The sequence below is a fragment of the Podarcis erhardii genome, assembly GCF_964252035.2.
Source record: "Podarcis erhardii genome assembly, chromosome: 2".
Taxonomy (NCBI): Eukaryota; Metazoa; Chordata; class Lepidosauria; order Squamata; family Lacertidae; genus Podarcis; species Podarcis erhardii.
This window is the reverse complement of record NC_138498.1, coordinates 22398190-22420241: the sequence shown is the minus strand read 5'-3', so window position 1 is coordinate 22420241 and position 22052 is coordinate 22398190. Positions and strand designations below refer to the sequence as shown.

The 22052-nt window shown below is 45.4% G+C and overlaps 1 protein-coding gene across 1 annotated transcript; it reads left to right on the top strand.

The window, feature by feature from the left end:
* DNAJC14 (DnaJ heat shock protein family (Hsp40) member C14) lies at positions 1 to 10666 on the top strand. Its single transcript, XM_081849652.1, has 7 exons — positions 1 to 138; positions 442 to 1942; positions 3661 to 3767; positions 6590 to 6709; positions 7198 to 7358; positions 7838 to 7934; positions 9166 to 10666. Exons 2-7 carry the CDS (start codon positions 512 to 514, stop codon positions 9401 to 9403), a joined length of 2154 nt encoding a protein of 717 aa, XP_081705778.1. The 5' UTR covers positions 1 to 138; positions 442 to 511; the 3' UTR covers positions 9404 to 10666.
* The last annotated feature ends 11386 nt before the right edge of the window (positions 10667 to 22052 follow it).

The window sequence follows — 22052 nt, the reverse complement described above, 5'->3', positions numbered from 1 at the left end:
CTTGACCCGGACGCAGAAGGCGGGGAACGAGATGTCACACATAGGCGGGCGGAAGTGGAGGCTCGCGGAGAGAGGGAGTGAGGGGGCAGGAGGAGGGGGAAGTAGCGCCCCCTCTCGTTGCCAGGGCAACAGGACCAGGTAAGCTTCCCCCCCCCCTATTCCGTCCTCCCCGCTTTCTTTCGTGTCTCCTGCCCCCCTTCGTTTGGGGGCCACATTTTGAGTCCTTTCCCGCCCCCCCCAAGCATGGAGCGGCCCCCACTTTCCTTTGCCCCCTCCCTAGTCCTAGAAGTGGGTGGTAGGGATCTCGCTTCCTGTTAACCATTACTGGGGGTTGGGGTGGGGTGGGGGGCGTCGGGGGGGGGGCGGGTTGGTGCTGCGGTTTTGAGAAGTATCGCCTGGATTTTGAATCTCTCCTGTTACTATTCTATTGCTTTTTTGCAGGCGGAGGGATCGACGATGGCTGTAACTTAACCACTCGTCGAGGCCAGAGCAACCCTGGAAGCCCAACGCCATGGAGGACGCTGGGTGTGAGACTGGAGATCTGTCTGAACGCAAGCCAGCTTGCCCTGATTTGGGCAGGACTGTTCCGGGTACTGGCAGCCCTTGTATGGCGAAGGAGAGCAGCTCCGTCTCAGGCGGTGCTGATGCAGGAAGCGACCTGCTAGCCGCCAGCCAGGTCTCCCAAGAGTGCTGCAGTTGCAAAGGTTGCCCCGGCAAAGAGGGGCTGGTTTTGGAAGCGGCAGAGGCTTGTGAGCAGGCTGCTGGAGAAGCTGGAATTTTGGGCGAGGAGGAGGGTGCTAGAGGAACCGAAACCACTTGGAAGAAAAGGAGCCATCAAGATAACGGCAACTTGCACTTTGCTGGCTACAGTGAAGCTGGCTCTTGTAATTGTCAAGGAGATATCCCCGATCCCTCCGAAACTTATTCAGAGAAGGGGAATGGCTTGTGTGGTTTCACTTGCCAGCACTGGCTTTCGGCCTCCAAGGAGAAAGGCCCTTCCAAGTTACCACAAGGTCAGGAGGAAGACGTTGAAGATGATGCGGCATCCAAGGCGAAGGAGGAGGTCCCAGACTGTACTCGGGCTCCCGGTGGAAGGAAGTTTGCCCGGCAGCAAAAGCACCATTCTGCAGCCAAGGGCGAAGGGCGTTTTGCACTATCTGGGGGAAAGCACAGGCAGGCCAGGAAGAGGAGTGACAGTGGGCGGCACCATGACGTCCAAGTCCAGCTGCTCAAACATCTGGAGGGCTTAGCTTCCTTCTGCGTCTCCTGCTTCAAACTCTTTATCAGCCTGATTGTGCAGGTCACCCACAGGTGTGGCGAGGGTGTGGAAGCTGGTGGGAAGCTCCTGTACTCGTGCTGCTCCTTAAGCGCTCATGATCTGGATACCATCCGAACCAGCATGCGGACTTGGATCCAGCATGCCAGGCTGGGCTGCAGGAAAGTGACGTGGTGGCTGGGCTCGTGGCTTAGTGTAGCTTATCGCCTGCTTAAGATGCTATGTGCTATACTCTTTCTGGTGCTCATGCTTCTCCTGGGTAGCCTGAGACTCTGCTGGCGGGTCTCTAAATCAGCCCTCTTCAGTGTCGTGGGTAGATTGGCCCACACCAGTCACGGAGCCTGGATTGTCTCAGCCGTTGACCTGCCTCAAGTTTGGGCCCTCTTTAAAGAAAGCAGGACTTGCAAGTGGGCAGCCGGCCTGCTGCTTAAGTGGCAAACCCTCCTTTGGATGCCCAAAGGATTAAGGACCAGTCAGCGAGGGGACACTGTTTATAATGGGTCTCCTGGAGGATCTGAGCCATACCAGCCGGGTGAAGAGGTGGCACGCTTGCTGGCTATGGCACATACCCCCGAAGAAGAGCTGAACCCTTTCCAGGTCTTGCGCTTGGAGGCAACTGCATCGGATGCTGAGCTGAAGAGAGCTTATCGGCACTTGGCAGTACTGGTGAGCACATTCCTTTTGAGCTGGAGGAAGACGATTGGGTGTCTTGAGAAAGGTGCCATCATATTCTCTGCTGCCTTGGGCTGGCATGTGCTTGCAATTCATGAATACCGCTGTGTTCACTAGATTTGCAAAGCTACTGCTGGTTTTCTTCGAGGTGCAGCAGTGCAGGCAGGGATCCCCTCTGCATCTGGTTGGCACAGTTAGCAGTTTAAGGTGGGTTTGTGTGGAGGGGGAGGTTGAGAGGATATTATGCAGCCAGTTTGTTCAACAGTGTCTCTCGCTTGTAGGTTTAGCAGTCCTTTTGCTTCCTCTTGCCTCATCTGCCATGCCCTGCTGCACACTCTAGGGCCTCCAAGATTAGTGTGCTACTTGGAGGGACAAAGTTTTGCTAATCCTTTCTTTTATCAGGCTGGCATGATCACTGTCAGCAGCTTGCTTGTCTAGGCCATTGTGATGAGTAATCACTCTGCTAGTTTTTCTGCTTCAGGTATCAAGCAGCAGTATGCTGGGAAGCCAGGTTAAACCTGTCTTGACTTAATGCCTTCAGGTGGTAAACTTTCCGCCTAGTTCCTAGGGCTGGAAAATTACCAGCCTGAAGCTTTAAGGATGCAAATCTGCTCCCTTTCGCCCATCCCAAAATGAGTTAAAAGGGCAACACTCAACTGCAGTAGTGCAATGTTGATGTGGGACCATGGGCAGACATGGAGTGGACTCAGACTTCAGGCCCTGTCTTCACTGGGAACTGCTAATCTAACCACAGGGGCTGGCCTCATTTGTGACAAGGATTGGTTTTAATCAAAAGCAGTTGTATCTCGTTCATTCCTTGTTATGATTGGGTATGGCTACATTGGAGGAAGCATGTCTCTCCAGTCTGAGCTTTTGAACAGAAAACATGCTGTTATTAAGAAAACATGCCTGTATTAATCAGAAGTCCTGGTTCAAGTTTCTGCCACTCTTATTCTGTCATGGGATATGTGGATGAGAATGCCGGTCTAAATTACAAGGTCCCTATTAGAATTACTGAGTTAATGAATAAAGAAATTGGCAGAGTATATAGAATTGGCCAGCATGACAACAAAAATTAGAGGTCAGGGAGAAACACAGCTGAGGGAGGAATGGGAATTATGTATAGATTAATTCTAAAGAGGTACAGCAACCAAATAAATCTGCATGTAGGAATTGACATATAAGCAGATGTCAAGGAAATAAACAACTCTCTGACTTTCAGAAGGCATCTGAAGGCAGCCCTGTTTAGGGAAGTTTTTAATGTTTGATGTTTATTGTGTTCTTAATATCCTTTTGGAAGCCGCCCAGAGTGGCTGGGGAAACCCAGCCAGATGGGCGGAGTATAAGTAATAAATTATTATTTTTATTATTTTATTATTATGGAGCAGTAATTACAAACTAGGTTAACAAACAGAACAATAATGGGTGGTAATTTCCTGGCTAAGGATATGCAGCATAAAAAGGAAAAACAGGAAGCCACGGTGGGGTGGGAAGTCTAAAGGGAATAGATGGATAAAAATATATAGAATATGCATGTATATACTGAAACTTTTGGAAAATACAAATTAAATATATAAATAAAAAGGATTACTTCGTTCACGTATATGATGTGCTTTTCCCATGGGCTGAAAAAACTAAATGCTATTGATGCCACAATATAGGCATTTTCTGACTTTCTGTTTGTTTTTGGGATGGGGTGGGGTGTTGCACAGGTTCACCCAGACAAGAATAAGCACCCGCGAGCAGAAGAGGCCTTCAAGGTACTGCGGGCAGCCTGGGATATTGTCAGCAATCCAGAGAGGAGGAAGGAATATGAAATGTGAGTGGACTGAAATCCATTTGGCCACAATGTTTTGGAATCAAGAGTCCACATTACCTGTGGACTGGGAGGGTGCTGCTCTCAAAGTAAGGCCATATATAATGGGCAGGAAGATGCACTGCAAATGAGGCCCTGATCATTGGCCTCATCTTGTGACCAAGAGTTATTTAAATGTTCCAGATGTATGCAAAATGCTGCCCTATAAAGAAAATGGAAAGGTGGGGTATGATTCTCTTAAATTATTAACTCTCCTACAAATAGCCAATCAAGCCCTCCTGAGTGCCCATCATGGGGTTGTTTAGGAGTAAGTGCATCTCTAACACACTATTAATATGCACAGGAGCACAAGTATTCACAGCTGGATACAGATACTCAGGATAAATGGTTTTGAAAATGAGCTTGTACCTCTAACTGCTGCTTGTGTTGACCTCTGCTTTTGCCCTCCGTTAGAGGTAAAGGCCAATACTGTGGTGGCACCTTATCCTTTATCTAATTGATGATAAAGGGACCCCTGACCATTAGGTCCAGTCGTGGCCGACTCTGGGGTTGCGACACTCATCTCGCTTTATTGGCCGAGGGAGCCGGCATACAGCTTCTGGGTCATGTGGCCACCATGACTAAGCCGCTTCTGGCGAACCAGAGCAGCGCACGGAAACATCGTTTACCTTCCCGCTGAAGCGGTACCTATTTATCTACTTGCACTTTGACGTGCTTTCAAACTGCTAGGTTGGCAGGAGCAGGGACCGAGCAACGGGAGCTCACCCCGTTGCGGGGATTCGAATCACCGACCTTCTGATCGGCAAGTCCTAGGCTCTGTGGTTTAACCCACAGCACCACCCGCGTCCCTATATCTAATCTATATATCTATATATCTATATCTACATCTACCTATATCTATATATCTATATATCTAATTGAAAGAAGTGTATTATCACTAGACTCCCCCCATCCTCTGTGACTTGTAGTAAATTAATGTATCCAAATTAGTAGAAAGAAGAAATTGAACTCTTCTCCACCTGGCAATTGTGCAAGGGCATTATCTGTAACTAGATAAGAGTGCTGGAGATAAGCTTGCAGAGTGTGCTCTTGGCCTAAAGGCCTTCTGAGGAGAAGACCCAGAGGAGTTTGAGGTACTGCACTGCTTTGACTCCCAGCTCTTGTAGAAAGGTTTGGCGCTCTAAAAACCAGGCTTCAACATGCTGGCATGAAAGAGCCACTGTTTTGTGAGACTGGCTTCTGAGTAAGTAGGCTTAGATTTAGATTTGCAACATAGCTCCAGTGGGAAGGGTGTGGAAGGTCTAGATTTCATTTAGTTGATCCAAATGGAAGGTGTAATCAGAAAGAAAAAAAAAAGTTACTTCCAGTTAATTGGGCAATAGATCTTTTAAAAGTAACAACAGCAGCAACAATAAGGCTTCATAAAAAATGAGGATGGAGGGCACTGTCTTAGAAGCGGCATTTTCCACCTCTGCACTATATGAGGCAGAAAGGGGATTCTACGTCTAAAATGTTGCATGCCGTGATATACAAGTGCATCATCAAAACAAAAAAAAGTGTGCTTTTATTACAACTGCTTTCCCTGTATGTAGATGTAATCAATTGTTTAGCAGGCTAATCATTCAACTGTGAGTAGATTAATTGGGTAAGGTTTTTTTTTTAACTGTTAAGATCTGAAGTTACCTGCTACCTAGCAAGGAACAGTCTCAGGTCTATTTATATCAGGCTTCCTCAACCTCGGCCCTCCAAATGTTTTTGAGACTACAATTCCCATCATTCCTGACCACTGGTCTTACTAGCTAGGGATCATGGGAGTTGTAGGCCAAAAAACATCCAGAGGGCCGAGGTTGAGAAAGCCTGACTTACGTTATTGTCAATTCTTGTGCAATTGTCCTTGCACCTTGGTCTGGCACAGAGTCCTCCAGAGTCTAGTATGTTCTGTTGGAGGATGCAGACACACTCTCAGGAATAGCAGCATGATTTAAATAAAACTCCTAGCCATTCCTGTCACCTCATGAGAAACTGGATACAGCGAAGGATACACACATATTTGGAGTTAGGCGGAGTGGCGTCAAATGCAAGGCTGAAATAACAACCATGTGTTTGCTGTGTGATCTAACTGAAGCCCAAGCTACACTGCCAGGGAGTATCTGGGAATACAGTGGTACCTCGGGTTAAGTACTTAATTCGTTCCGGAGGTCCGTACTTAACCTGAAACTGTTCTTAACCTGAAGCACCACTCTAGCTAATGGGGCCTCCTGCTGCTGCCGCGCCGCCGGAGCACAATTTCTGTTCTCATCCTGAAGCAAAGTTCTTAACCTGAAGCACTATTTCTGGCTTAGTGGAGTGTGTAACCTGAAGCGTTAACCTGAAGCGTATGTAACCTGAGGTACCACTGTATGTTGGGGAACATTTTGTTTACTGAGCACACTATAGTGAACTCCTTTCAAGTTCCCTGTATATCCCACAATGCCTTGACATGTTATGAAAGTGTTCCTGCTTGTTTAAAACACTGGAAGATTCCCCAATATGAGAAGCAGAATGTATCTGCATCAGTTATATTTAGGAGTACCTGGTTTTGAAGTCACCAGTGTAAATGCAGCGACAGAGTGGCATATAAGTTAGACAAGTGGCTGGGGGGGGGGCTAATACTGCTTCAGCATATGGCACTTATTTCTTACTGCCTGGTCCTGGTTGTCGTCACTAGAAGAAAGTTCTGTTGCTTTAAAGTGCTTAGTATCGCAGCCTTAGTCTGGCATTGTCCAGGTTTTTTGTACTGATGCTACCGCCATTGGCTTCTGACTTCCCTTGTTGCTCTTTTCAAGCAAGCGCATGGCAGAGACAGAGCTGACCAAATCCATGAACGAGTTCCTTTCTAAGCTTCAGGATGACCTAAAAGAAGCCATGAATACAATGATGTGTAACAAGTGTCAGGGGAAGCACAGGTAAGTGGCCAGCTGCTGTTATCTCCTTAATGGTCCCACTATTATTTCAGGCCGGGTGCAATAATAGCGAGAGCGTGTCTGCTTTCCAGAGTGTGCAATATCTCAGTTCTTGCTGGGCATTGCTGAAGCAAAGCCATGTGGCAGAGGGACTGTATACTATCTTTATTTGATAAGAAAAATGGTTCTAAGCATCCATTGGAAAGCTTGGGAATGTGGTCAGTAGCTGGAGAAGTTAAAGCATAAGAAAAAACTGCAGGGAAGGTTTCCAACAGCTTGGAGAGGTGATGCTCTCATTCATGGCTTAGCTACTATTCCCTCTTCTTAGGGCTACTGATTCTTCTAACCATTTTTGGATTCAGAATCTCAGCCCCCTCTGAAATGAAGAAACATTGGATGGGGAGGAGAGTTTTAAAGGTTCCAAACTCTAGAAAATCAGGCACCCACCCACCCATACTCTCTGGTCTCTCATATACTCTTTGTTGCTGCAGGCGGTTTGAGATGGATCGTGACCCACTGAATGCTCGCTACTGTGCAGAATGTAGCAAGCTTCATGCGGCCGAGGAGGGAGACTTTTGGGCCGAATCCAGTATGCTAGGGCTGAAGATCACGTATTTTGCCATGATGGATGGAAAGGTTTACGACATCACAGGTAACGGCACCACACTTCTGGACAAGTGGGAATGGAAGTGGAAGGAAGGTGGTTAAATGGGCTTTTAAAACTATATTCCCCTTTCCTCCCATTGGATACTTGCCATTCATGGAATAGATTCTAAGGTCTTTATAGGCACCTTGTATTCTGTTCAGCATGGGTGGTCTGCTGTGTAGATTTTGAACCTTAAGTTAAAGCTGGGCAGCTCTGCGTTTTGTGCTGCGAGCACGCTTACTGCAAGCAAACGCACCTCTCATTCAAAACACAGTGACAACTTTGACTCCCCAAAGAAGGACCCCTTGAGAAAGATTTTTAAATAGTTGGATGGGGTGCCCTGTGAATGATAAATCATGCTGCCGCTGGGATTGCGGTTACTGTTTAAAGGCAGGAGCTCGGATTCTAATGGCATTCCTGCTTTCTCTGAGAGGCAAATACCTCTTACCATTTCATAGTTTACTTCTTTCCTTTTTAATGTGCAGAATGGGCTGGCTGTCAGCGAGTAGGAATCTCCCCAGACACACACCGTGTTCCATATCACATATCTTTTGGATCAAGGGGCTCAGGAGGACGGCAGAGGTCAGTGATGAATGATGTTGTTTATTTGTTCCCCTTAAAAAATGTTCTGTCCCCTAGTCTGCACATGGATGAGTCCTTCCTTAACTTTTAAAGTGATACCAGGCTCTGTGAACCCCATCCAAAGACCTGTGTACTGTATTCTGTGAGTGAGGATTCCCATTCAGTACAATGTGGGGAGTGGATCTGCTCCATACATACAAGAGGCCACAAGTGGTCCAGCTCCTATATAAATACATGGGGGAGTGCTGGGCACAATCAGAGCTCTTCTGCATGGAGATGATCTGGGTTCTGATGTCCTGTACACAACATGGCTTGCCAGTGATGGTTGTGTTAAAACAGCCTGTATGCACAGGCAGGGAACAACTCATCTCAGTTCTAAGTATTTAGCTAACAGGTGTTCAGTTTTCTTTCTGTCTGCAGCTCGTGAGTCTAGGACTACTTCCCTGCGCCCCCCCCCAATTCACTGGAAATTTGGAACACATTTTTCATTGCAGTTGCCAGCTTCTATGGGTTAGTCACGCAGGACGCGGGTGTCACTGTGGGTTAAACCACAGAGCCTAGGACTTGCCGATCAGAAGGTTGGCGGTTCGAATCCCCGCGATGGGGTGAACTTCCGTTGCTCGGTCCCTGCTCCTGCCAACCTAGCAGTTTGAAAGCACATCAAAGTGCAAGTAGATAAACGGTGTTTCCGTGCGCTGCTCTGGTTCTCCAGAAGCAGCTTAGTCATGCTGGCCACATGACCCGGAAGCTGTACGCCGGCTCCCTCGACCAATAAAGCAAGATGAGCGCTGCAACCCCAGAATCGGTCACGACTGGACCTAATGGTCAGGGGTCCCTTTATCTTTATGGGTTAGTCACAGTCATAAAGTGTTCCAGATAACTTGCCTCCAACTCCTGTGCATGAGCAGTGCTAGTTCTGACCTTTTTCAATAGGTTGATACACTTTATTACAGCAACTTGAGTGTAGAGTATTTAAAACCCAGAGACCAGATTCTTGACCCTAGAGTCCTCATAACCTGTGCTGAAACTGGTCCCATTGAAACCATATAGAAATTTGGCACCTTTTGCATGTGGTGAAGAGGGTTCTGACATAGTTGAAAGCTCCGAAGTGTACCTTCCACCTCCTGCTTTTACTGTTAAGCCGAGCTTCATGGTCTGTGGCAGTCAGCACTGGATCTGATAGTATCATTTGTTCTTCCCTTTCCTCTGCTCTTCCCATCCCCTTCGAAAGAGCTGCTTCAGACGGCAGCCCTGCTTCAGCTGCAGAACTGCAGGATTTCTTCAACCGCATCTTCCAAGGGAACCACGGACAAATGCCGAACGGGAACTTTTTCAGCACGCCCCAACCGCCGTCCCCGGGGAGCGTGCCAACCCCTCCTGCCCCTCCATCAAAGGTGGACAGTACCTCCCAGAAAGGAGATTCGAAGCAGAAACGGCGGAAGAAAGTGCGGCGCCCTTTTCAGCGCTGAGGACTCCACGAGAGTTGGGAGTGAAATCTCCTAGGCCTGTTTGGATGCCAGGCTTTCTACATCAGGTAGCAAAAGGGCTGTTTCAAAAGGGAAAAAAGTGTGTTCTGGTTAGTGTCAAAAATCCAGATGATTCAGGCTCCTCTGGACAAATCCATAACCCGGTAACTTCCAGCTGGAAAAAGACCCTCGTCTTTCCACTGCAATTGTCGACACTGATCCCGTGATACCAAAGAGCTCCAACAGATGGCTTCCTGGAAGTGTCATCATGAAGATGTGGCATGGACAGGTGTGGGGATGGAGCAGCCTGCCTAGAGCCATGGGATCTCCTTTAAGGTGACTTTCTCAATGAGATGCTTCTGTAATTGTTCAGCGTTTCCCCCTTCAGCAGGAGTATGACTACCACCAATAATGTTAGCTGATTCTTCACTTTTGGTCCACAAGGACGCTTGGACTGTAACCTCTGCTTTACTCCAATTGTCACACTATCAGACCCCTCCTAAGTCACCTGAGACTTGGAGAAAAGGTGAGCCTTAGAGGGTCCCTAGTTGCCCAGGAAAGACTTGGCTTGGCTAATGGTAATATTAAGGCAACATGTAGAAAAGAAGCATATATCTTATTGCTGTGCAAGATTGGGAATTAAATTCTTACCCCCATGCTGGGTGTCCTACAAACTATACAAGAAGAGGGTCAAGGGAATCGCCCCCCTCCTGCGGTAAATATCCTTGCTAGAAAATATTAATTCAGTGCTTACCATGCAAAAGATTTATCTAGGCCCCAAAGTTAGGAGGAGATGAAGATACATTTTAGTTGTTCCAGGAGCTGCCCAGATATGATGCAGATACTCAGGATTATTACCAAATGGTCTTTTTGCTTCTACGTTGAGTCAAAAAAGGTTCTGTTGCAAGACTACTGAAAGGAGGTGTTCTGCACCACCCCATAAAGCAAATGGTCACATCTGGCTTTGGATGCAAAGTGACTCTTGGACAGAACCAGGTTCCTGTCTTTCTAAAGTGCTTGGTTTGCTCTTCCCTGATCCTGGGAAATACATGCTGTTTGCCTCTGCTGTCCAAGGACTGTGATCAAATCAGTTAAGAAACTGGTGGATTAAACCCCCAAGATTTAGCATGGACAGTTGGCTCTTAACTGTCCAAACTTGTTTTATTGAAGGTTCCTTTTTTTAAAAAGTTCAGATTTGTATGTACATACATATATTTAATACCATGTGTATTCCCCTTTCTATAAATATAAATGCCTTGGAGAGTCTTGGCCTTGGAGAGTCATTATTACCTTTTCCTTTCACAATGCAGCTACACATTTTCGGAATTTCTTGCTTTGCTTTCCCTCCGTCATTTAAAGGAGAGGATTAATGTTATCCCTGGATTTGTCTTATGGTGGAAACTAATGACATTAACTGACAGATGAAGCTGTGCAAATAGCTGTACTTATAAGCTCTAGATCCAGTTTATTAAAATTTAGGAGGCACATACGCAGTTACACACACTGCCATTGGACTAATTGCAGTATGTGTCTAAGGACTTACGTATAAATCCAGGAATTGTTAGAAAGTTTGTGAAGGGCGGTATATAAATTTAATAAAGAATAATAATAACTTCAGTACAGTCCTGTAGGCCTAATTAAGGAGGCTGAAAAGAGTAACACCTGAGAGCGAGAGTTAGACCCTACTCTTCCATTAAATAATGATTAAGTAGTGGTATTTTGCTACCCTATGTCCTTGCTTGCAGGGGAGGAGTACAGCAAATCCACTACTTCTTTCATAATGGTATTGTAGAGAAGCAGTTATCCCATGATTCTCTCCTCCTCCTTAGGGCTTGTGGGTTGAGCTCCAAGCAGCTGAGGGAAAAGTGCAAGGAAGTCCCTGAATCATTGCATCTCGCTGATCGAATGGGCAGCTAATTTTTCTCCCTGTGACAGAGCTTTTTAGCAGCCTGTTGGCTTACCAGCAAAGGAGAGAAAGTGCTAGCGCTAGGATGTGCCCAGTATCTTCACCACACCCTGCTATTGCTGTATCTCATTACCTTTGCAAGTCTCTCTTGTCTACATGTCTCTGCCAACTGACCTGCAGCCCTTGCTTATTTCATCCTCATTTCTGTTTGACTGGACTCACTGCATTCAAACATAGATGCCTGGGGCGAATTCTTGCAAGCCCCAAGGAAGAAGAAAAAAGAGGATGATCTCTAATGCAAGCTGTTTGTTCATGCTAAAGTACCAGGTCACATCCTGCAGCTTCTTGGAGAAGGCTTGGCCCGTGATGTTCTCTGCCCTAGGGGTCAGGGTGGCTGAGTGGCTCCCCTTGTCTTCCTGCTATTCCTTTCCTTGGTCTAAAGGGACTCAGTTGCTATCCTAGGCCTCCAAAACAGGACTTGCTGTGTGTTTGTCAAGGCCTCACCTGAGTTATTATTTCTCTGCCTGATCCTTTTCCCTTTTGGGTTATCTTTTCATCTTGGCTAGGTTTTCTTTTGTACAAGCCATACATTATCTTAAACTAGAAGCAACCCAGTCCAGTGCTGACTAAGGCTGCAGTTCTGTAGTGCTTACCTGGAAGTTAGATTAATTGGAGTCAGTGAACTTAACTTCTGGGCAGAGATGCATAGGTTTACATTGTAAGTCTGTTAAAAAAAAATGCAGTTTCTGGATGCTGATTGCATCAGCTTAGTGGCTGGCTTTTGATGTTGCTTTCTCCTGGTTGAGTCCAACCTGTTTTGGATTTTTAAAATAGCAAATTGAACTGAGATTCTGCATTTCAGCACTTTTTGTTTTGTCAGTTGGTAGCTCTGTAAACAGGTGGTTGCAGCATGCAACCACTGAAGTTCTCCAGAAGGTGGTGCTCTAAAACCTATTATAGGAAAATGAAACTACACAAAGGTATCTCGAAGCTGTCCCCTGAATCAAACATTAGGTCCTGCAAAAGACTCCTTTATTTGTATAAATGTTTTAGTTAATATCCTGCCTCATCATGGACCCCCATCATGGGATACATTTGAATTTGCAATTAGGTATGACAGGGACAATACAGATATAGCAACAGTTAAAAAATATATAAATTAAAACTTAGTCACTAACATATAACCTAAAATTATCATTTAAAACCTTAATTGTTATGATAGCACAGCTTGTTCCCTAGGTTTTATGGCAATCGCACAGAATTTGGCTACCCTTAACGTGAGGTTTGAGATAGACCAAGACTCCCCTTTAAAAAAATAAGTAGTTGATAGTCACAGCGGGGTGGTACAGGAAGAAACAAGAAATATAGTCCTTGGGTCCTCAGAAGTTGGACTACATCAGGGTTTCCCAAACTTGGGTCTCCAGCTGTTTTTGGACTAAAAGTCCCATAGTCGTAGTCCAAAAACGGCTGGAGACCCAAGTTTGGGAAACTCTGGACTACATCTTCCATCACCCCTATAACTGGCTAAACTGACTGGGGAGGATAGAAGTTTTAGTCCAGTAACACCTGGAGAGTCAAGGCTGAAGAGCAGTGACAGAAACCAGCAGAAGAAGAAGAGCTCAGTGTTCCTACCAGTTTCATCAAGGCGGAGATCAAATGGCATATTTATACTTCGCTAAGAAGGTTATTTTCCTTTCTTACTAATAGCGGTTTCACTCTTAATCACAAAGATTTGAAAAAGATGGTGATGGAAACAAACGTGTTCAAAGGCATTCTGGGGGATGTAGTACATTAAGCCACGATCGGAACACTTGCTTAATTCTAGGGCGCAGCTGGATTTGACCCACCAGGGCTGAATTCTGTCACTTCACCCACTTTCGTTGTTTAAATTTCTTAGCAGCGCACGAGGAGATAGACTGTTGCTGTAGTTGTATGAGGGTCTCTCCCAACTCCTGGTAGCACTTTTAAAGCCAGCTGACCTACTTTCTCCATAGAGTTGCTCCAATAATTCTGCTGGGACCTGCCGCTCAGGCTTCTCATATTGTAAATTACATGCCAATAGAATCTTATTTCTTACATGTATGTAGGCTGCTTGAATGTATACTGTATAATGCAGGCTTCCTCAAACTCGGCCCTCCAGATGTCTTTGGCCTACAACTCCCATGATCCTTAGCTAGCAGGACCAGTGGTCAGGGATGATGGGAAGTGTAGTCTCAAAAACATCTGAAACGCCAAGTTTGAGGAAGCCTGGTATAATGTATAACATGAATCACTGAATACCTTCAATTTTCTCCCTTGCTGGGATTAGGAGGCAGGTGTTACAAGTAGGTTTTTAGGCTCCTTGCCCCCCTTGTTCAAAGTAAGTACCATTCTAAGGTAGGCTGCCTGTCGGTGTCTCATATATCCCCAAACACCTGCTACTCCTATGATCCACTGGGCCTATTAGATACAGTAGGAGGGTGTTGACTGTTGCTAAAACTTCACTGGGTAGGCAGGGAATGTAATAGCTCCCAGCCCAAGGCTGCCCCAAGGAAGCCTTAGCTACCACCCTTTCTGTGAGAGCTGAACTGTGGAAGTGGCAGATCTGTTCACAAACCAGTGTGGGCCCCAAGCCTCTGCATGCTAACAGCTGGCTTCTTTTGGTGGATATCGTATACAGCTGGCAAAAAGCCTTCGCAACAGAGAGGACATGCGCCAGTTATTGTTCACCTTCCAATCTGCATTTATAATATTATATAATAATAATAATAATAATAATAATAATAATAATAATAATAATAATAATAATTTATTTATACCCCGCTCATCTGGCTGGGTTTCCACAGCCACTCTGGGTGGCTCCCAACCAAATATTAACAACACAATGCAGCATTAGACGTTAAAAACTTCCCTAAACAGGGCTGCCTTCAGATGTCTTCTAAATATCAGATAGTTGCTTATTGCCTTGACATCTGATGGGAGGGCGTTCCACAGGGCGGGTGCCACTACCAAGAAGGCCCTCTGCCTGGTTCCCTGCAACCTCACATCTCGCAGTGAGGGAACTGCCAGAAGGCAGTGTCTGAGCAGAACGATGGGGGTGGAGACACTCCTTCAGGTATACAGGACTGAGGCCGTTTAGGGCTTTAAAGGTCAGCACCATCACTTTGATATACGCGCGATCCAGACCCTTGCTTCCAGACCTGCAGATGATAGTCTTCTTTCCCTTTCCTTAGTGTGAAGTAACACCAGGCATCCAAATATTTGATTTGTAGGTATGCAAACAGAGTTGGGATAGGGGGTTGGGATCAAGGCAATTGCTGCCAGGGTCAAAAGACCCGAGTGCCTTCCTAAAACGCAGGAGAAAGTGGCGATTGTCCCCTCATGTCATTCCTAAGAGGAAGAGGCATTTGTGTAGGTGGGAGTGAAATGTTGCAGGTTGCGTTCCCCGCCTGCTTTTCAGCAACGGTACTTTTCCCATCCACATGCTGACAAATTGGCTTAGGAGGAAAACTGGACAGACAGATTCACGGACATAAGACACATACTTGTAAAAGATACCGGTAGCGACGCAGGTCGCGCTGTGGGTTAAACCACAGAACCTAGGACTTGCCGGTCAGAAGGTCGGCGGTTCGAATCCCCGTGACTGGGTGAGCTCCCGTTGCTCGGTCCCAGCTCCTGCCAACCTAGCAGTTCGAAAGCACGTCAAAGTGCAAGTAGATAAATAGGTACCGCTCCGGCGGGAAGGTAAACGGCGTTTCCATGCACTGCTCCAGAAGCTGTACGCTGGCTCCCTCGGCCAATAAAGCAAGATGAGCGCCGCAACCCCAGAGTCAGTCACGACTGGACCTAATGATGAGGGGTCCCTTTACCTTTACCTTTATTCAGTAAACAAGTTACTGTATTTTTTGCTTTATAAGACTCACTTTTTCTCTCCTAAAAAGTAAGGGGAAATGTGTGTGCATCTTATGGAGAGAATGCAGGCTGCACAGCTATCCCAGCAGCCAGAACAGCAAGAGGGATTGCTGCTTTCACTGCGCAGCAATCCCTCCTGCTGTTCTGGCTTCTGGGATTCAGAATATTTTTTTTCTTGTTTTCCTCCTCCAAAAACTAAGTGTGTCTTGTAGTCTGGTGCATCTTATAGAGTGAAAAATAAGGTAACGTATATCATATCCTATGGACCTAGGATGTGCAGAGAATATAAAATTCAAGCAGGACCTGCAACAAAAAGCTGCAGTGCAAAGTTCTCTGATTCAGGGTTCCAGCTAGCCATGACCTTTTATCAGGCTACTCCATTCCGTTGCCACTGTGCTGGTGTGGCACCAAATGGCTACACACCTCATGGGATATGTTTCTTTATAGTATTATTCTCCCCCCTCCCCCGAATATACATCATGCTTCCCCCCCTAAAGTACCATTTCCTTTTATCATATTAGGGCTATATTAAGATTTCTGTTGAAGCTTTAGGGTGGCAGTCCTAAAGCTGCACTACAGCTCAACTAGAATAAGTTAGATGATAGATGAAGCAAAAATATTTTTTAAAAAAAATGGGGGTGGGGCAGGGAGGCCTTATGAGTTAAAGGAAGTTCTCTAGAACTGCTGTTGCAAAGGGTTTCCCCATAAGCCCTTGTGGTTGGCAGAGAAACAAGAAAAGCAGGGTGACCATGCTGGCTCTGACCAACGGTTACGATAGTTTCGCGTTTTGTCTCCCACCAGTCACCAGTCAGATGCCACAGGGCAGTTCACAAGCAAGGAACGATGACAATATCTGTTCCTCCCATCTATCCTATCTATCCCCATCACCTCATCGTTGGTGCAATCCATGTATTTCTGGAACGAAAAGTGAATCAGAGAAATGTCATTCCTGAAGGCACTGGGAATGGGAAATTGCAGTACCAAGACACAAAAACAAATTGCTTATTCAAATTAGCCTTCATACCTGATGTGGCCAATGTAACATTGATTTTTCACATGGAGATCCTGAAACGGAGAGTCCGGTACAGCAAGCCCACAATTTACATGGGGGTTACGTTCGGGAGATCAAGCCTAAAGCCAAAATCACGCATAGTCAAAACTCATTTGGTGCAATCTGACGGGGGGTGGGAATGCAAAAGTATTTTTTCCTTTTCTACTTATTTTTCTTTTTTCTTTTTTGCCAAGTGCATAAAGCTGAATGTGCGCAGGTTGCGGGCTTATTGTACATGATTGGCCTTTCACCTTGTTTTCTCTCCCAGGTAAACTGGTAAAATAAAATTTTAAAAAATGAAGACTAGAATTGGTGCAAATGAACATGTGATGTTGGCGAACAATAAATGGAACTGCATAGAGAGCTTATGCCTTAACACTCTCAGATAATGATGGTAAATGGTTATCACAATTTCATTTGAGTAACAGATATTTTAGAGAAATGATAAGGGATTTTATTTTTGTGTAGGGAAAGCAGGATACAATAAATAAAACCAAATAACTCAGCAGAGGGGGAGATAAGGGAAATCCAGAGGAGGGGAGGGAGAATAATTGTATATAAAATGATGAATGAGATTTGTATTATTATTTGTTATAAAATTCAATAAATATTCATTAAAAAAGGAATTGGTGCAAATGAACATGTGATGTTGGCGAACAATAAATGGAACTGCATAGGGAGCTTATGCCTTAACACTCTCAGATAATAACGGTAAATGGTTATCAAACATGCAGGCAGGCATTATTCAATTCATGCATTTGCCTGAATGTGTGTGTCTTTTTTAAAAGCAAAGCATTTTTGGGGTGTTTAACCATATTTCTTCTCACCAGCTCTATGACCGTCACCGCATCTGTATTGACTTCTACCTATTGTGGTATTGACCCCCAGCTCCTTGGGAAATAGCTGCATTCTCCTACCCCGCTTTGCCCTGCTGCTCCCTCACCCTCTTCATACATGAAAGCAATCAGAAATCCTAGTTCCCATTACAGATCCCAGATCCATCCAGGGCAACACTATGCAGAGAGCATGCCTGGCCCCATGATTTTTATCTAAATCTACTCTCCGCTCCAAGAGCTCTACGTCCGACAACCCCATGCCCTTCACCTTTTCAGAGTGATCTGAAAATAGTTGAGGTATTTTTTGTGGTGTTACCCCACAATCCAGATTTTCCTTTGCTTACACCCAGAAAAATATCTGACCACAGTGTTGCTTGAGGTATAACCAAGGTCAGGACCCAGAAGCCTGGCTTCTCACCATCACTGCAGAACTGTAAACTCGACCAATATCCCTATAAACTGGTGCTGCAACGGCAGTTTTGTGCCTCTGGCATTCAACCTGGGGGTTTTGCCCTTCAAAGCTGGATCGTTAAGCCACAGGGCCAGGAGCCTTAGGGCTTGTCATTGTCTAGGTGAGTCAATCAAGGAATTCCTATTCCCTCCAGTCCCAAATCGATACTCTGCTGTTTTCTTCTTCTGGAATTCTCCCTACCAATTCAGGCGACTACTATCTAAGAATTGATGCTGAATTATGGTGCTGGAGGAGACTCTTGAGAGTCTCATGGACTGCAAGAAGATCAAACCTCTCCATTCTGAAGGAAATCAGCCCTGAGTGCTCACTGGAAGGACAGATCGTGAAGCTGAGGCTCCAGTACTTTGGCCACCTCATGAGAAGAGAAGACTCCCTGGAAAAGACCCTGATGTTGTGAAAGATGGAGGGCACAAGAAGAAGGGGACGACAGAGGACAAGATGGTTGGACAGTGTTGTCAAAGCTACCAGCATGAGATTGACCAAACTGCAGGAGGCAGTGGAAGATAGGAGTGCCTGGCGTGCTCTGGTCCATGGGGTCATGAAGAGTCGGACACGAGTAAACAGCTAAACAACAACAACTATCTATTACCTTTGGTAAACATTTCATTCAATGAGCTTCAGCCAGGAATCTGGTGCTATCTTTTTGGGGTACGTATTAATTCAGATTATCTGTCCTGTTAACCTTCCCTCTGTCATGACTATAGGCTTGTTCTCTCCTCTCCATGACACATAGCTCACATTCCCTCCTTGTGTATGTGATGCTCATGTATTAAGATGCCTTTCAGGATTAGGCCAATTTAGCATGTACATCAGCTAGCCCTCGATTGCATATTATGCTGTGTTCTTTGTGATGGGCCAAACTCTTTCCATCGCTAACAGTGTACCTATGTATTATTTGTAACACAAAACATCAGTAGGCAAGGAAATACCTGCAGGGCAGTGGCTTCCCATCAAACCATTTTAAGTTTTTTTCTTCCCCTTATCAAAAGATATCATAAAATATTCCTGCCTTTCAAATCTGTGTACAGTGGTACCTCGGGTTAAGTACTTAATTCGTTCTGGAGGTCTGTTCATAACTTGAAACTGTTCTTAACCTGAAGCACCACTTTCGCTAATGGGGCCTCCCGCTGCTGCCGTGCCGCCGGATCACGTTTTCTGTTCTCATCCTGAAGCAAAGTTCTTAACCCGAGGTACTATTTCTGGGTTAGCAGAGTCTGTAACCTGAAGTGTATGTAACCCGAGGTACCACTGTACAGTGCTACAATTGTTCAGATTTATTGTATTGGTTTCTTAATTGGTTTTGTATTGTTTATGTTACGTCAACTCCACAGGGAAATTTCTAATGCAGATAGGAATATAATAATACTGATAAATATCACTCTAATACAAATTCCTATGCACCAGTATGTTACATGGATTATGATCCTCCATAGGTTCTAAAGCATGTGTGGAAAGAGAGCTTTTCATGTTATGCAGAGAAAATATAAGGCAGAGATAGGCATCCTTGATAGATAGCATGATAGACTAGAAATCAGCACCTGAGACATTTTGCCGTTCCACAACCATCACTAGTAGGGTTAGCTTTACTCTGTTGCAAGGCAGGGCAAGTCTTGACAGCTCAATATGGTCAGTGTTGGTGCTGACCTTTAAAGCCCTAAACGGCCTCGGTCCAGTATACCTGAAGGAGCATCTCCACCTCCATTGTTCTGCCTGGACACTGAGGTCAAGCGCCGAGGGCCTTCTGGCGGTTCCCTCGCTGCGAGAAGCCAAGTTACAGGGAACCAGGCAGAGGGCCTTCTCGGTAGTGGCACCCGTCCTGTGGAACACCCTCCCACCAGATGTCAAAGAGAAAAATAACTACCAAACTTTTAGAAGACATCTGAAGGCAGCCCTGTTTAGGGAAGCTTTTAATGTTTAATAGGTTATTGTAATTTAGTGTTTTATTGGAAGCCGCCCAGAGTGGCTGGGGAAACCCAGCCAGATGGGCGGGGTATAAATAAATTATTATTATTATTATTATTATTATTATTATTATTATTATTATATCTCCATAAGAACGTAAGAAAAAGCCCTACTGGATCAACCCAAAAGTCAGTACAGTGGTACCTCAGGTTAAGTACTTAATTCGTTCTGGAGGTCCGTTCTTAACCTGAAACTGTTCTTAACCTGAAGCACCACTTTAGCTAATGGGGCCTCCTGCTGCTGCCGCGCCACCAGAGCACGATTTCTGTTCTCATCCTGAAGCAAAGTTCTTAACCGGAGGTACTATTTCTGGGTTAGCGGAGTCTGTAACCTGAAGCGTCTGTAACCCGAGGTACCACTGTATAGCCCAGCATCCTCATTCCCAAAGTGGCCAACCAGGTGTCTTATGAGAGGCCTGCAAGCATGAGCCCAATCGCCCTCTCCCACTTTTGCTCCTAAGCAATAGTACTTCTGAATCTAGAGGTTCCATATCCAGCCATCGGGACTAGTAGCCACTTCTAGATTCATCCTCCATGAGGCTGAAGGAGCTGGGCATGTTTAGCCTGGAAAAGAGGAGTCTGAGAGGAGATAGGATAGCCATCTTCAAATATCTCAAGGTCTGTCACATGAAGAGGGAACAAGCTTGTTTTCTCCTACCCTGGAGGGTAGGACTTGGAACCAATGGCTTCAAGTTACAAGAAAGGAGATTCCGACTAAACATCAGGAAGAACTTTCTGGCAGTAAGAGCTTTTCCTTCTGGACGTTGTGGACTCTCCCTTCCTTGAAGGTTTTTAAGCAGAGGTTGGATGGCCATCTGAGATTCTTGCATGTCAGGTGGCAGGACTAGATTCACCTTGGAGTCCCTTCCATGCCAACTCTACAATTCTACGAATATGTAAAATATTTTAATGGCCACCACCACATCATGTGGCAGTGAATACCATAGCTTGTGTTGTGTGATTAAGGTCTGTGGGCCCTCAGTTTTGCTGGGAAGCCTTAGCATTATGGGGGAGAGAGAGAGAGAGAGAGAGAGAGAGAGAGAGAGAGAGAGAGAGAGAGATTGAGAGATGATCTGTTATGGAGATGCAGGGCTTGGAAATAATTGCCCTCTGTGTGTGTGTGTGTTGTTTATCAAAATATATTGCAATTTCCAGTGGCTAGTTTAGCAAAAAATTTCTTGCATAGACAAGTGGTGGGCAGGCCTGTGCTTTGTAGCTCTTTGTAGCTGATCCTCTACTGTTTGGAAGCCTGTACATCCCTCCTGTGCTGAGTTAGTTCCCATTCCTCAAGCTTCAGGGTTGTGACTTGCTTACCTAGACTTAAGGGCTTCATTGTTTCCTAACCCTTTCAAAGCTGCTTGTTAGAAAAGTAAATGACAGAGACCGCAGACGTTTTAAAGAAATACCACCCCTTCATCAAATGTTGGTTTGGACAGAACAAATTACAACAAACTCCTCATTGTCACTATTGTAAATCTCCCCAATTCTGTATTTGTTTCCTCCTCCTTTTCCCCCGAATAATTTTGTAGTGACCCCTGCTCCTCTTGACCTGCAGTCCAGCTGTAATTATGGTCAACAAATCATGCCTACTAGTGGCCCAGGGTAAAAACCGCAAATACCTCACAAAATACCTCCAGTTAATTGGTGGGATTTGGATGAATATAACTGTGCTTAATTGTTTGGTTTTTTCATTTTAATTCTGCTTTTCTACCCAAGTATGCAAAGCCGCTTGCAAAAAGATAAATACATCACAGCCATCACACAGGATTAAAACAATTAAAGTGTGTCAATAAAACACACACATTAAAAACAGCTCAGTTTTAACAATGATAGAAGCTTAAAACACAAGAGCAGCAAATTAAATGCAATCAAACTCGCTAAGCTGACCTGAACAACAACATTCAGTAAATGTCTAAAAGTACACAAGGAGAGAATGTAATGGTAGCGAGTTCTACAATACTGGTGCCACCACACTAAAGGCCCAGTCTCATGTATCCATCTGCCAAAATTCTCCAGGGGTAGCGCTACCTTTAGGTAGAATGAGGTGGTTGTCTCAGGTGGCAAGTTGTGGGGAAATGTTGTGGGGGGAGGGTTAAGGTGCTACACATTCTGCTCTGTCTCCTCACCCCTAAGCTACCCTACTGCTCTCAGGTATGTTGAAGACAGCCAATACTGAAGTATGACACAACTGCTAATCCAGTTGGCATCCCTCTCTGGAAGGGCATCTTGTCTTTCACTTCAGGCAGCAAATTGTCTTGGACCAGTCCTGAATTTAACTATGGATGGCCTTTGTCTCCAGTTGTAGGAAGTAGGCAGACTCACACAGTCCAACAGCAGCACAGTCCTTTAAAATGGACTGAGAAATAGATATAGCGTTCAACAAAATCAGAGTGATAAGTGAAAACCTGTCAGCACCAGATAGCAACCAGATGTGGAGAGGGATGTACATCCTTGTCAACAGCACAAATGAAAAGGATACTTATAAGAGCAGACCCCTCCCCATATCTACATAGCCAAAATTACATTCCCCTCCAT